Here is a 16,249-nt window from a genome sequence, read left to right as displayed (position 1 = left end):
AAAAGTGACAGTTTCTTTTTTTTTTTTTTTTTTTTTTGTATTTTATTTATTTATTTGAGAGAGACAAAGGAACAGGGGGCTGGGGGAAGGGGGAGGAAAGAATATGTATGCCAGGTCTTTCAGCCACTGCAAACAAACTCCAGATGGATGGCCCACCTTGTGCGTCAGGCTTAAGTGACACCTGAGAATTGAACCTGAGTCCTTTTTGGCTTCACAGGCAAACTAGCCACTAAGCCATTTCTCTAGCCCAAGTATTCTTTTTTAAAAAACATTTTATATTTATTTATTTATTGAGAGAAACTAGAGAGAGAGAGAGAGAGAGAGAGAGGGAGAGGGAGAGGGAGAGAATGGGTACGCTAGGGCCTCCAACTACTTTAAGCAAATTCCAGATGTGTGTATCACCTTGTACATCTGGCTTATATGGGTCTTGGGGAATTGAACCTAGGTCCTTTGGCTTTGCAGGCAAGTGCCTTAACTGCTAAGCCATCTCTCCAGCCCTGGATTAAGTATTCTGGATTGACAGTTGTTACCTTTCAGAACTTGGAATACATCATTCCAAGCCCTTCTGGCTTGTCAAATTTGTGTTGAGTCATCTGTTATTATCCTGATGGGATATTCTGTTCTGTCCTTCAACTATTCTGTTCGTGAGACTTTCTAGAGTTCGAATATTTTGATTGGTTTTTCTTCAGTATTTTTGTTTCCTTATTCATGTCTTGTATTGACCTCGATTTCATTAATTTGTTCTTCTGTTTTCTCCTTTATGAATTTATTTTCTTCTTTAATACCTTTTGAACATGTTTATAATCATTGTTTTTGAAATCTTTGTAAGTCACTTTAAATCAGTCTCACTGGAGTTCATTTCTGATGTCTTTATCATTTTCAGTGGAATTGTCTTGATTTTTTTGTGCTTTTTGAATTATAATGTAGAGATTTTGTTGTTGCTGTTGCTGTTTTTGGTTTTTCAAGGTAGGGTCTCTCTCTCTCTAGCTCAGGCTGACCTGGAATTCACTATGTAGTCCTAGGGTGGCTTCGAACTTGTCCTACCTCTGCCTCCCAAGTGCTAGGATTAAAGGCATGTGCCACCATGCCTGACAAATGTAGAGATTTTTGTTTCTTGGGTTAATTTGATGCTTGCGTGTTGTTTTGTTTTGTTTTTGAAGTTGGTTCTCTCTCTCTCTCCCTCTCCCCCCCCCTCTCTTTCTCTCTCTCTCTCTAGCCCAGGGTTGACCTGGAATTCACTATGTAGTCTCAGGGTGTCCTCAAACTCACAGCAATCCTCCTACCTCTGCCTCCCGAGTCCTGGGATTAAACGTATGTACCACCATACCCAGCTTTTATTATTTATTTATTTGAGAGAGAAAAAGGGAGAGAGGGAGGAGAGAGAGAATGGGTGTACCAGGGCCTCTACCCACTGTACATGAGCTCCATATGCATGCACCACCTTATGCATCTGGCTTACATGGGTACTAGGGAATTGAACCTAGGTCCTTGGGCATCACAGGAAAGTGCCTTAACCACTCAGCCATCTCTCCAGCCCTCACTCTCCCCCCCCCCCTTTTTTTTTTTTTTTTTTTTTTGGTCTTTCAAGGCAGGATTTCACTGTAGTCCAGGCTGACCTGGAATTCACTGTGTAGTCTCAGGATGGCCTTGAATTTATGGTCATCTTCTTACTTCTGCCTCTCAAGTTATGTTATCAAAGGCATGTGCCACCACGCCCAGGTCTACTTTTTTATTTTATTTTTAAAAATTTATTTATTTATTTATTTGAGAGCGACAGAGAGAGAAAGAGGCAGAAGCCAGGGCCTCCAGCCACTGCAAATGAACTCCAGATGCGTGCACCCCCTTGTGCATCTGGCTTACGTGAGTCCTGAGGAATTGAGCCTTGAACCGAGGTCCTGAGTCTTCACAGGCAAACGCTTAACTGCTAAGCCATGTCTCCAGCCCCTACTTTTTTATTTTTATTTACTTATTTGAAAGACAGAAAGAGAGAATGGGCACATTAGGACTATCAGCCGTTGTAAACGGACTCCAGATGCATGCACCACCCTGTGTAGATACACATGGGTCCTGGGAAATCTAACCTAGGTCCTTTGGCTTTATAGGCAAGTGCCTTAACCACTAAGCCATCTCCTCAGTCCAGAAGTTCTTTTTTTTTAAAATTTTTTTTTTGTTGTTCATTATTTATTTATTTATTTGAGAGCTACAGACACAGAGAGAAAGACACATTGAGGGAGAGACAGAGAATGGGCGCGCCAGGGCTTCCAGCCACTGCAAACGAACTCCAGACGCGTGCGCCCCCTTGTGCATCTGGCTAACATGGGACCTGGGGAACCGAGCCTCGAACCGGGGTCCTTAGGCTTCACAGGCAAGCGCTTAACCGCTAAGCCATCTCTCCAGCCCCAGAAGTTCTTAATAATTGCAGTTAATGAAAAAGTTGGAAGTGCACAAATGTTAACCAACTGATGAATGGTGAAATAAATTGTAGTACATAGGAAAGGTTTATATATTTTATTTATTTATTTGACAGAGAAAGAGGGGGAGAAAGAGAAAGAGAATGGGCACGACAGGGCTTCCAGCCCCTGCAAACGAACTCTGGACAGTTGCCTCCCCTTGTGCATCTAGCTAACATGGGTCCCAGGGAATTGAACCTGGGTCCTTTGGCTTTGCAGGCAAAAGCCTTAATCACTAAGCCATCCCTCCTTCCCAAGGTTTACATTTTGACCAAACAGTGAATGAAGAATTGTTGCATGATGCAACATAGATAAACATTGAAACCATTATATTTTATGAATGACATCTATCACAAAAGGCTGCATACATTAGTGTTCCTTTAATATGAAGTACCCAAATAATCTGTCATCTCTAAAGTGGGGCAGTAAGCTCCATAGGGCTGTGGGGAAATGAGAGATTAATCATGGATATGACTTTATTTTTGGGGGTTGATGAAATATTGTCAAATTACCATGGTTCATAATTCTGAGTATGCTTAAAACTGGATTGTATATTTTAAACATTTTTAATGAGGCTTGTACATTAGTCTGCTACAACAGTCTTTTGGAGCCTTACACATCTCTTCGTAAGTAAAAAGAATGGTTATTTCATCATTTTTCTTTTTGTTTCTTCTGTTGCTTGGGCATTTCCATCAGAAAGATGATTAGAGAAGAATGAAAATTATTCAATTAGTAACAGCCATAGAGCAAACAGCTACTTTAGAAGTTTCCATTAGTTATTTTTTGTTTTGTTTTGCTTTTTGAGATAGGGTCTTTCTCTAGCCCAGGCTGACCTGGAATTCACTATGTAGTGTCAGGATGGCCTCAAACTCACCACAGTCCTCCTACCTCTGTCTCCTGAGTGCTGGGATTAAAGGCATGCACCACAATGCCTGACTTTCCATGAACTTTTGAGTGGAAAAATTTTCCCCCAAAATAAAATTTTGAATTCTGATACCATTTACTTTGTATTTAAGAGGTTAATTTAAGGAATAATTTTCTCTCAAGAGAAGACTTCCTGTCTGCCATTTAAGAGGTTGTGGCAAGTGGTGATGTACACTTTTAATCCTAATACTCAGGAGTCAGAGGTAAGAAGATCACCGTGAGTTCTAGGGCAGCCAGAGACTACATAGTGAAATCTTGGTCAGCCTGGGTAGAGCATTACTCTACCTTGATAAACACCACCAGCACCAAAACAAAAAGTTTATGGTCTACTTGGGGTTTATGTAATTAATAAACTTTCATTTCTTTTTTTTCCCTTCTTTTAAATTAGGTCACGACTGTTTTTAATGAAGTCACATCAGCTTTTGATTTAAATCCTCAAGTGTTACAGCACTTAGATAGTAAACGACAGCAGGTCCAGATGACAGTTGCAGAGACGAACCAAGAGTGGCAAATGTTGCAGTTGAGAGTGCATACCTTTGCTGCGTGTGCAGTTGTGAGCCTGCAGCAACTTCCTGAGAAGTTAAATCCTATCATAAAACCACTAATGGAGACAATTAAAAAAGAAGAGAATACACTTGTACAGAACTATGCAGCTCAGTGCATTGCTAAGCTTCTCCAGCAGTGCACATCAAGGACACCCTGTCCCAATTCAAAGATTATTAAAAACCTATGCAGCTCTTTATGTGTGGACCCATACCTCACTCCTTGTGTAACATGTCCAGTACCAGCACAAAGTGGCCAGGAAAATTCTAAAGGTATATATCTAAACCTTTGTTTGCTTAGAGAAGGAATTGACCATTTAAATTTGTTTTCATTTGCTTACAGTTACAATTTAAGTACAAATCCAGTTCCTGCTAGGGCTATTTCCCCCATTTCCCATTCTTTTTTTTTTTTTTTTTTTGTTCTCATTTCCCATTCTAAGAGAAAAACTTATAAGAAAATTCTTTCTTGTATCAAGTTCTTTGTCTTGCATCTGTTTCTAATCAGGACAGCCCTTTTAAATGCAAATAAGCTATTTGTAAAAGATCTGATATATCTGATAATTTGACTGAAATCTGTGAGATGAAAGTCCACTTTTACCTTCAACTTGAAAGCCATTATTGTATGGGTTGTTATAACTAAGCTAGAAATCTAATTAAATGACTGTTAATAAGTTGGTTCCCTAATTTAATGCCTATTTTATTAGATGAGTGACTTATATTTGGTAAATAATACCAGATGACCAAATTTTCTATTTTTATCTGAAGAATTTATATGGAAAACAACTGTGCCATTTGGATGGTTTCAAAAACCAATGTTTCTAGCTGGGTGTGGTGGTGCATGCCTTTAATCCTAGCATTCTGGAGGCAGATGTAGGAGGATCACTGTGAGTTTGAGGCCACCTTGAGACTATTAATTCCAGATGAGCATGAGCCAGAGTGAGACCCTACCTTGAAAAATGGAAAACAAACCAAAAAAAAAAAAAAAAAAAAATCAAAAACTGATGTTTCTTCATATGATCTCTTTTAAAAAGTAAGATTTTAGAAAAATAATATAACTTACTCAATTAATAGAGTTTTAAGTGTAAAAAAATGAATGAACTGAAGAAGGTAGACATTTGAATATGAATATAATTTAGTAGGGTCATCATCTCAGGAAACTTGCTTGACAACTGTTTTGTTTTTTAGGGTTTTTTATTTATTAGAGAGAGGGGGAGATAGAAAGAATGTGTGCACCAGGGCCTCCAGCCACAGCAAACAAACACATGTGCTACCATGTGCATCTGGCTTACGTGGGACCTGGAAAATGAAGCCTGGGTCCTTAGGCTCTGCAGGCATGTGCCTTAACTACTAAGCCATCTCTCCCGCCCTACTTGACAACTTTTTAATGTTTTTTGTGCCCATGCACCATCATTTTTGCATTTGTTACTTCTTATGGTTCACATGATTGACAATTTTGTGTTATATATAAATTCTATGCAACTAGATTATATTTTGTTGCCATTTATTATCCTTATAAAAACAAACCTCTCTAAGACTACAAAAATTTGAGGCCTTACAGGTTTTTTCTTTTCTTTCTTTTTTTTTTTTTTTCTGATTTTTCGAGGTGGGGTCTCACTCTAGCTTAGGCTGACCTGGAATTCGCTGTGTAGTCTCTGGGTGGCCTTGAACTCATGGCAGTCCTCCTATCTCTGCCTCCTGAGTGCTGGGATTAAAGGAGTGTGCCACCATGCCTGGCTGCCTTACAGAATTTATAAATGTTATGTCCATTTTAGAACAGAAAACACTTGGATTCCTATTTTATGATTGAAAGGTTATCTTTTCCCTTACTAGGATCCAGCTCAGAAAAAGATGGAATGCACCACACTGTTACCAAGCACCGAGGTATTATTACACTCTATCGGCATCAGAAAGCAGCTTTTGCCATCACAAGTAGGCGAGGTCCTACCCCCAAAGCAGTGAAAGCTCAAATAGCAGATCTTCCTACAGGAAGTAGTGGGAATATCCTGGTTGAACTTGATGAGGTAAATTGATTTTTTTTTTTCTTTAAATGCTTTGTATTTAAACAGATACTTGGTTTACAGATTAAGAGTTAAGTTGTGGGCTAGAGAGATGACTTCGTGCTTAAGGTATTTGTCTGCAAAGCCAAAGAACCCAGGTTTGATACCCCAGGACCATGTGAGTGGCATGTGCATCTAGAGTTCTTTTTGCAGTGGCTGAAGGCCCTGGCACACCCTTTTTCTCTCTCTCTCTCTCAAATAAATTTAAAAAAAAAAATGTTTTTTAAAGAGTTAATCTCTCAGCATCTAAATCTGGTGCCTTTAAAACATATTTTATTTGTTAGAACGAGAGGCAGATAGAGAAAAATTGTGGGCATGCCATGGCCTCTAGCCACTGCAAACAAACTCAAGATGCTTGTACCCCTTTGTGCATCTGGCTTATGTGGGTTCTGGGGAATCGAACCTAGTCCTTAGGCTTCACAGGCAAGCACCTTAACAGCTAAGCCATCTCTCCAGCCCCTTTGGTGTCTTTTGAGTGGGGGTTGGTACACCACTGATTACTATCTCTATTCTTTATTCTCATCCCCTCCCCACCCCCAAAGTATTTTATTTTTGACTCAAAATCTAGTTGGGGATTTTAGAAGTGTTTATGTATTATGTTCTTTTCTGAAATTGAATTTTAGGCCCAGAAGCCTTACCTTGTACAACGGAGAGGGGCTGAGTTTGCCTTGACGACTGTAGTGAAGCATTTTGGTAGTGAGATGGCAGTGAAGTTGCCCCATCTCTGGGATGCCATGGTCGGCCCATTGAGGAATATGATTGACCTAAATAATTTTGGTATGCATGTGTTTTTCTCAGTTCAGCTTTTTCAGTGTATATCAAATATATACTTTTAAGATAGCCTACTTGTCCCATGCCAGTTCTAAGTTTTAACATGAAAGGTTCATCTAAAGGATAAGGTGCTAATTTCGTTTTAGGGCTCTAGATTTTGAAAACTTATTTGCAAATTGAATCAGACTTATATTTGAATAGATGCAAAGTCCCTCCTGGAACAAGGTGATGGTCCTGCTCAAGAGCTGGTGAATTCTCTGCAGGTGTTTGAAACAGCAGCAGCATCAATGGATTCTGAACTTCATCCCTTGGTAACTAATACAAGAGTGATTATCTTCAAATAAAATGAATGATCCTAAATAATCTTAATACTTGAAAAACATAATTTTACTTTATTCCTAGTAATTGCATTCTTTCAAACTTCTTCCTTTGCTTACAAAATCTCTGTGGACCTTTGTTGAGTGAGGTATACTGTATGACTGAAAGGAAAACCAAACTGGATAGTAGACTATAGGACATACTCTAAATGGCACAGGAGCCATATGTAAACAGGATGGAAACTTCAGGCTGGTTAGCCCAATCTAATAATATAGCTCCTAGAAAGAACATGGGTGATAAAATGTGTTTCCAGTGTAATAACAAAGCTTAGAAGACGTGCTTAAAATGAAACCATGTCATGGCAAAGTACACTGGTTTGTGTTTAGCTGTGAGCATTTATTACACTTGTAACAAATGAGTTGGGACAGTGGAAGGAGGAAACTAGATAAGAGAATTAGTCATTTGGTTTTTCCATAGAAGGAAATCTTTCTGTAAGTCTGCATTAGGGAGGTTCTCCGCAATTTACTGCATTCTAAAAGGTTCTAGCTTCAATTCACTGTTACTCTCTAACATTGAAATTTTAAAAAATGATTCACAAGTGTGACTCTTGAAAGGTGTAGAGAAGAATGAAGTATGCCCTTCTACTTGTTAAATTTTTCTGATAAGTTACAGTGGCATTGTCTGAGGCTAGAAGTTAAAGAACAACATAGCAAGTTCCTAACTAAAAAAAAAAAAAGGTTTTCTTATTCATCATTAGTAAAGAATGACAGAACTCTATCTGTATTTCCTTGTCCTCCATGACAAAGAACATGTATTGAGCTGAAATGTAAGCCTAGCCTGACTATTGAGCAGATACTTGGCTATCATTGATAAACTTGGTGTTAATGGGGTAATGCTATGCTATTGCAATTGTAATGCTTATAATCCAGGAATGAAAATACCTTCCAGAGTTCAATACCTAGAACAAAATCAAGGGCACTGAACCCAGTGAATATTCCCTAATGAACATTCTATTTACCCTTAATTTTTGAATTTTTAGTTGGTGCAGCATTTGCCTCTTCTATATATGTGCCTTCAGTACCCCAGCACTGCCGTGAGGCACATGGCTGCTCGCTGCATAGGTGTCATGAGCAAAATAGCTACCATGGAAACAATGAACATATTTTTGGAGAAGGTACTTCCATGGCTCGGAGCAATTGATGACAACATTAAACAAGAAGGAGCAATTGAAGCACTTGCCTGTATCCTTTTATATTTTAACAAAGTTGAGTTTTGTCATTATTTAGGCACAACCAAACACAGATGACGTTAAAAAGTGTGAATTGTGGGTGTCGTGGCACATACCTTTAACCCCAGTGAGGCAGTGAGTTTGAGGCCTGCCTGAGACTACATAGTGAATTCTAGGTCAGTCTGGGCTAGAGTGGACCCTACTTGAAGAAAAAGGAAGGAAGGAGGGAAGGGAAGGAAAGAGAGAGAGAGAAAGAAAAGGGCTAGAGAGATGGCTTAGTGGTTAAGGCATTTGCCTGTTAAGCCTAATGACCCAGGCTGGATATCCCAGTACCCACATAAGCCAGATGCACAGGGTGGTGCAGGCATCTGGAGTTTGTTTGCAGTGGCAAGAGCCCCTGGCAAGCCCATTCTTTGTAGGTCTTGCCTATCTCCCTCACCCCTCAATAAATAAATAAAATATTATGAAAAATAAAAAACCCAGGTGTGATGGTACATGCCTTTAATCCCAGCACTTGGTAGGCAGAGGTAGGAGGATTGCCATGAGTTCAAGGCTACTGTGAGACTACATAGTGAATTCCAGGTCAGCCTGAGCTAGAATGAAACCATACCTTGACAAAAACACTTTCATGGCTGGCTAGGTGGCTTAGCGGTTAAGGCGCTTGCCTGCAAAGCCAAAGGACCTCTGTTTGGTTTCCCAGTACCCATGTAAGCCAGATGCACAAGGTGGCGCATGGTCTAGAATTTGTTTGCAGCAGTTAAAGGCTCCGGTATGCCCATTCTGTCTCTCTCCCTACCTCCCTTCCTCCCTCCCTCCCTCTCTTTCTATCTCACAAATAATAAGTAAATAAAAAATAATTTATTTTAAATATTTTTAAATTTATTTATATGAGAGAGGGAAAGAGGCAGAGAGAGAGAGTGTGTGTGTGTGTGTGTGCGCGCGCGCGCGCGCGCCAGGGCTTCTAGCCACTGCAAACAACTCCAGACACATGTATCACCTTGTACATCTGGCTTACATGGGTCCTGGGGAGCCAAACCGAGGTCTTTTGGTGTTGCAGGCAAGTGCCTTAACCACTAAGCCATCTCTCTATCCCCAAAAAGAATTTATTTTAAAAAGTGCAAATAGATAATCTATGTACAAAAATTAAAGTATTTCACATTTGACTGTAAATACATTACAAATATATTTTATTATAAAAATTTTCCCATAAAACGTTTAAAGAATTATAGTTAATTTTAAGACAACATTTTGCTAGCCAGAGCCATTTTATGTACTTTTAAACTAGTAAGTGACCTGTTTAGTTTATAACTAAAGTTTTATTACTATGAGATACTAGGTAGTACCTATGTTATACGAGATACTAGGTAGTACCTATGTTATAAGCCTATGTTTCCAAACTTTGTTAATTTCTTCAGTGATAAATGATCAAAATATACCAGATGACTAGAAATACGTCACATACCCTTTGTTAGGGCATAGTAACCATTGTCTAGCTAGAAGTACATGAATGATGTGTCTTAGAGCAGGAATGGTAGGTGAAGGCTCAGATACTGAAGATTATAGGAGAGCCACACTTATGAGGTCTGTTACCTCCTCTAGTTTGTGACTGTCCTGATCCTGGTGTGAAGTTTAGAATTAATCTTTGACACTAACTTATGTTTCCTTAGTTTTGTTGGGACTCCCTTTTTTCTGACACTGAATATCTAAAAAACTCAGAGGGACTACTCTGGCAAGAAAGCCTTATTAGTAAAACTTCCTCCAGATTTCCTCAGATAATTTTATATTTTAATTATAATACACTTCATAATGTTTTCAAAAGAGCAGTAGTATGCAAATAGGATTATATAATTATATCATAGAAGTTACAATCTTGAGCTGGGCATGACTATAATCCTAGCACTCATGAAGTAGAGGCAGCAAGATCAGAGTTAGAAGAGGCCAGCTTTAACATACTGAGGCCCTGTTTCCAAACAAAAAACAAAAACAGGTTACAATTTGGTGTATTAATTTGTTTGGGGAAAATGTACTTGGAACCTACTTGAAATTTCCTTAATCACTTATTCAGGTGTAATGGAACAATTGGATGTTGGCATTGTTCCATATATTGTCCTTTTAGTCGTTCCTGTGTTGGGAAGAATGAGTGATCAGACAGACAGTGTAAGATTCATGGCTACCCAGTGTTTCGCAACGCTAATTAGACTGATGCCACTGGAGGTAAGTTGAAGATGTTTAGTTTATGGATTTAATATTTTCTGTAATTTCATTATAATTGTACTTCTGGCGTGGTGGTATATGCCTTTAATTCCAGCACTTGGGAGACAGGTAAGGAGTATCATTGTGAGTTTAAGGCTACAGTGAATTCCAGGTCAGCCTGGCCTAGAGTGAGACCCTACCTTGGAAAAAAAACCCAAACAAATTGTACTTCTTAAGAACGTGTTAGATTTTATTTACTTTTTCATTTTTTTATTTTATTCCCACCCCCACTTCTGCAGCCCACCCCCAGCCTCTGTGCCCTCATTAGATTTTAAAGGAGTTTTTTTTTTTTTTTTTCTAGGTAAGGTTTTATTGTAGCCCAGACTGACCTGGAATTCACTATGTAGTCTTAGGGTGGCCTTGAACTCATGACGATCCTCTTACCTCTGCCTTGCAAGTGCTGGGATTAAAGGCGTATACCATCATGCCTGGTTCAAAGGAGGAAATGTTTTGAATTGAAGTCCTGCTTCACATGGAGAGTAGTTGGAAAAGGGATCACTATTTTGATAGTCTTTTCAAATAATTGTGGATATTCTTTTTTTGTTTTAATTAAGTTGATTGATTAATTAATTAATTTATTAGAGGAAGAGTGAGAAAGAGAGAGAATGGGCATTCCAGGGCCTCCAGCTACTGCAAATGAACTCCAGACGTATGTACCCCCTTGTGCATCTGGCTAACATGGTCCTGGTGAATTGAACCTGGGTCCTTTGGCTTTGCAGACAAACACCTTAACCGCTAAGCCATCCCTCCAGCCCGATATTCTTTTATCTAACATACAACACTACCAAAAAAAAAAAAAGTTCAGAGCCAGGCATGGTGACGCATGCCTTTAATCCCAGCACTTGGGAGGCTGAGGTAGGAGGATCACCGTGAGTTCCAGGCCACCCTGAGACTCCATAGCAAATTCCAGGTCAGCCTGGGATAGTGTGAGACCCTACCTTGAAAAACCAAAAAAAAAAAAAAGTTCAGTGTTCTGTGAGGTTTCATAGTTTTGTTTTGTTTTGTTTTGTTGTTTTTGAGGCAGGGTCTCATTCTAGCCCAGGCTGACCTGGAAATCACTCTGTAGTCCCAGGCTGGCACTGAGCTCTCAAGCAATCCTCCCTAGTGCTGGTTTTAAAGGTGTGGTCCAGGGCCTGGTTCCATTTCCCAGCTATTGTGAATAGAGTGCCAATGAACATGGTTGAGCAAGTATCTCTAAGGTAATGAGTCCTTAGGATATATGCCTAAGACTGCTATAGCTGGGTCAAATGGTAGATCTATTTTCACCTGTCTTAGGAACCTCCACACTGATTTCCATAATTGTTGGACCAGATTGCATTCCCACCAACAGTGTAGAAGGGTTCCTCTTTTTCCACATCCTCGCCAGCATTTATGGTCATTTGTTTTCATGATGGTAGCCATTCTGACAGGAGTGGGATGGAATCTCAACATAGTTTTAATCTGCATTTCCCTGATGGGTAGGGATGTAGAACATTTTTTCAGATGCTTATAATGCCATCCGTATTTCTTCTTTTGAGAACTTGCTATTTAGTTCCTTAGCCCTTTTTTTAATTGGCTCGAGTTCTTGTTATATAATTTTTTGAGTTCTTTGTATATCCTAGATATTAATCCTCTATCAGATGTATAGCTGGCAAAGGTTTTTTCCCATTCTGTAGGTTGCCTGTTTGCTTTATTCACAGTGTCCTTTGCCATACACAATCTTTGTAATTTCATGAGGTCTCAGTGGTTAATCTGTGGTTTTATTGCCTGAGCAATTGGGGTCATATCCAGAAAGTCTTTGCCAAGACCAGTATGTTGAAGGGTTTCACCTACTTTTTCCTCTAGCAGTTTCAGAGTTTCAGGTCTAATGTTAAGGATGGCTTCACAGTTAAGGCCTTTGCCTGCACAACCAAAGGACCCAGGTTCGATTTCCCAGGACCCATGTTAGCCAGATGCACAAGGGGGCACATGTGTCTGGAGTTCTTTTGCAGTGGCTGGAGGCTCTGGGGTGCCCATTCTCTCTCTCTCTGTCCCTTTATTATTAAAAATAAATAATAATAAAAAGGTGTGGTCTAGCACGCCAGGGATATCTTGCACTTTAAAAAATATTTTTTCATTTATTTATTGGAGAGAGGGAGAGAGAATGGATGTGCCGGGTCCTCTAGCCATTATAAACGAGCTCCAGATGTATGCACCAGCCTGTGCTTCTGCCTTACATGAGTACTGGGGAGTCGAATCTGAGTCCCTGGGCCTTGCAGGCAAGTGCCTTAACTGCTAAGCCATCTCTCCAGCCCTTATCTTGCACTTGTGAATGAATTTTTTTACTCATACATGTTTTATAAATGTATGTGTTGTTCATTTGGATAATACTGGTTTACCAAGTTATATAAATCCCCCACAAATTTATATTTTATAATACATATAAAATGTTTTGTTAATATGAGCTGCAGTAATTTATTTTTAAATATTAAGATACTTGCCAATTTCTCAGGAAAAAATTGAATTTATTAGTGGTAAAAATTAGAACAGTTTTTCTTGAAATGACAGGCTAATTTTTGGGGAAAGCTTCAGCTAGATTAGAATCACCAGTGTTTGTCAGTTGTTTCAAGTTAATACTGTAAATAAATTCCAAAACAACCGTGCTATGTTAATGTACATTTATCTCCATGTAAAACTTATTTAAGGGGCTGGAGAGATAGCTCAGCAGTTAAGGTCCTTTCCTAAAGAGCTTAAAGACCCAAGTTCATGAGGTGGTTAAGGTGCTTGCCTGCATAGCCTAAGGACCAAGGTTCAATTCCCCAGAACCCACAAAAGCCAGATGCACAAGGAGGCACATATGTTTGAGTTTCTTTACAGCGGCTGGAGGCCCTGGCGCACCCATGTTCTCTCTGTCTCTCTGTGAAATAAAAAAAAAAAAACAAAGAAAAAATGCCGTGCGTGGTGGCTCATACCTTTTATCCTAGCACTCAGGAGGCAGAGGTAGGAGGATCACTTTGAGTTTGAGGCCACCCTGAGAATACGTAGTGAATTCTGGGTCAGCCTGAGCTAGAACGAGACCCTACCTCAAAAAAACAAAAAAAAAAAAAAAAAAGAAGAAGAAGAAACTGGGTGTGGTATCACCTGCCTTTAATCCCAGCACTTGGGAGAGGCAATGGTAGGTGGATTTCCATACATTCAAGACCACCCTGAGACTACATAGTGAATTCCAGGTCAGCCTGGGCTAGTGTGAGGCCCTGCTTCAAGAAATAAATAAATAAATAAAAGCCAGGTGTGGTGGTGCAAGCCTTTAATTATTAATTAGTTAATGAATTCCAGGTCAGCCTGGGCTACAGCAAAACCCTACCTCAAAAAATAAATAAATAAAAGACCCAAGTTCAGTTTCCCAGCACCTACACATAAAGCCATATGCATAAAGGGCATATGCATCTGGAGTCCATTTGCAATGGCTAGAGGCCCTGGTACACCAATTCTGTCTGTCCTCTTCTCTCTCTCTGCTTGCAAATAAATAAATAAATAAATATATATATTTAAAAACCTATTCAAATAGAATAATAAGGTAGATTATCCAAGGTTAGCTGTCATAAACCATTATGTTTTATATCATTGTTTTTGGTGATGCTGGGAATTGAGTCTACTTTACACATGCTAGGCAAATACTTGATCACTAAGCTATATCCCTAGTCTGTAAATACTTTTTCAATCAATAAGCGAAGTACAGAGTTGAATAAATGAAAGATGGATCTTTGGTTTTTAGAGGTAGGTTCTCACTCTGGTCCAGGCTGACCTGGAATTCAATATAGAGTCTCGGGGTGGCCTTAAACTCGTGCCGATCCTCCTACCTCTGCCTCCCTAGTGCTGGGATTAAAGGCGTGCGCCACCATGCCCGGCTCAAAAGATGGATCTTTGAATACCAGGGTTTGTCAAGGAAACTCTTGGTGTGCTGATAAGGTTGAGATTATTTATGAACTTACTTGTTTGTTCATTCATTCATTCACTCATTCATTCATTTTGAGGCAAAATCTCATTCTAGTCTGCTCTGACCTGGAATTCTTTTGGTAGCTCATGCTGGCATTGAACTTAACTGCCATCCTCCTGCCTCTGCTTCCTAAGTGGGGATTAAAGATGCTACATCACACTCAGCCTAGATTATTATCAACCAAAAAAAAAGAGGAGGCTACTTATTATAGTTTAAACAATCTCATAAGTGCTTTCCCTCAATATATATTGTATTTTTTATTATCTTTTATTTTTATTAGCATTTTCCATGATTATAAAAAAATCCCATGTTAATTCCCTTCCCTACCCCCACACTTTCTCCTTTGAAACTACATGCTCCATCATATTACCTCCCCAATATATTGTATTTTGACAATGAGTACAGATGCTTTTTGTAGTTTACATTTTGTATCTCAGAATATTATAAAGGTATATACTGGAGTTGGGATTTATTTATTTATTTATTTTGTTGCTTTACAAAGGACATTCTTAAAGATATTTTTCAAAGTCTAAAAGGTTGCTCTAGCCCAGGCTGACCTGGAATTCACTCTGTAGTCTCAGGGCAGCCTCCACTCATGATGATCCCCTGCCTCCCAAGTGCTTAAAGTGATGCCTTACCATGTCCAGCTAGGCCACATTAAAAAAAAAAAAATCATTAATTTAGGAAAATATAGAACTGAGGGAAGGAAAGCATATGTGGGCCTAGAAGAAACATGGAAGGTGATTTAGAGAGAAAATAAGAGAGTGTAGAGAGAGATCCTGCTATGTGAAGGACAGGATGGGGTAGAGAGGGGTGAAAGGGGAACCTCAACAGAACCTGGAGGTCCAGGAGTGATGAACTGGCAGCTAAGAGGAGACCTTACTTCTTTATTTATATGTTATATTTATTTGCAAGCAGAGACAGAGAATAGAGACAAAGACACAGAGAGAGAATGGGCACACAATGGCAACCGAACTCCAGATACATGTGCCACTTTGTGAATGTGGTTTTTCATGGGTACTGGGGAATAGAACCATGGTCGTTAGGCTTTGCAGGCAAGTACCTTAACAACTGAGCCTTCTCTCCAGCCTCACATTTACTTTTAAAAATTTTTTTTTTTTTTGTTTGATCAGTGGGGGAACAGGGAAAGAGGCAGACAGAGGAAATGGGTGCACTAGGCTCTTCAGCCACTGCAAATGAACTCCATACTCCAGATGCATGCGCCGCCTTGTGCATTTGACTTACATGGGTCCTGGGGAGTTGAACCTGGGTTCTTAGGCTTCACAGGCAAGTGCTTTAACCACTAAGCCATCCCTCCAGCCCTAGACCATTTTGGTTTTTTTTTTTTCAAGGTAGGGTCTTATTCTAGCCTCGGCCTAGAATTCACTATGTAATCTCAGAGTGGCCTCTAATTCACGGTGATCTTCCTACCTCTGTCTTCCAAATGCTGGCATTAAGGCCTGCTCCATGCCCAACCTAGACCACAGTTTTGTTTGTATTTGCTTTTTAGGGTGTGGTCTCGGTATAGCCCAGACTGACTTGGAATTCACTATGTAGTCTCAAGGTGGCCTCTAATTCATGGTGATCCTCCTACCTCTGCCTCCCAAGTGCTGGGATTAAAGGCGTGTGCCACCATGCCCGGCTCCCTGCTTGCACTTTCTAAGTGCTGTGTTATAGGTATGCTACCACACTAGTTTTATGTGGTTCTGGGGTGTCTAAATCAGGGACTCATGCATGCTCTGCAGATAGTC

General features: G+C 39.7%; 1 protein-coding gene across 2 annotated transcripts in view; it reads left to right on the top strand.

The window, feature by feature from the left end:
* Btaf1 (B-TFIID TATA-box binding protein associated factor 1) overlaps positions 1-16,249 on the top strand; it is a 130,051-nt gene that overhangs the window by 86,889 nt on the left and 26,913 nt on the right. For both annotated transcript variants that reach the window (XM_045153974.1, XM_045153979.1), the window contains 6 exons: positions 3,763-4,189; positions 5,747-5,937; positions 6,597-6,750; positions 6,946-7,055; positions 8,102-8,303; positions 10,356-10,504. In XM_045153974.1, the coding sequence (XP_045009909.1) occupies positions 3,763-4,189; positions 5,747-5,937; positions 6,597-6,750; positions 6,946-7,055; positions 8,102-8,303; positions 10,356-10,504 (1,233 nt within the window). The remainder of the gene's footprint in view (positions 1-3,762; positions 4,190-5,746; positions 5,938-6,596; positions 6,751-6,945; positions 7,056-8,101; positions 8,304-10,355; positions 10,505-16,249) is intronic.

The sequence above is a fragment of the Jaculus jaculus genome, chromosome 1, assembly GCF_020740685.1.
Source record: "Jaculus jaculus isolate mJacJac1 chromosome 1, mJacJac1.mat.Y.cur, whole genome shotgun sequence".
Classification (NCBI taxonomy): Eukaryota; Metazoa; Chordata; class Mammalia; order Rodentia; family Dipodidae; genus Jaculus; species Jaculus jaculus.
This window is presented reverse-complemented; position numbering and strand designations above follow the sequence as displayed.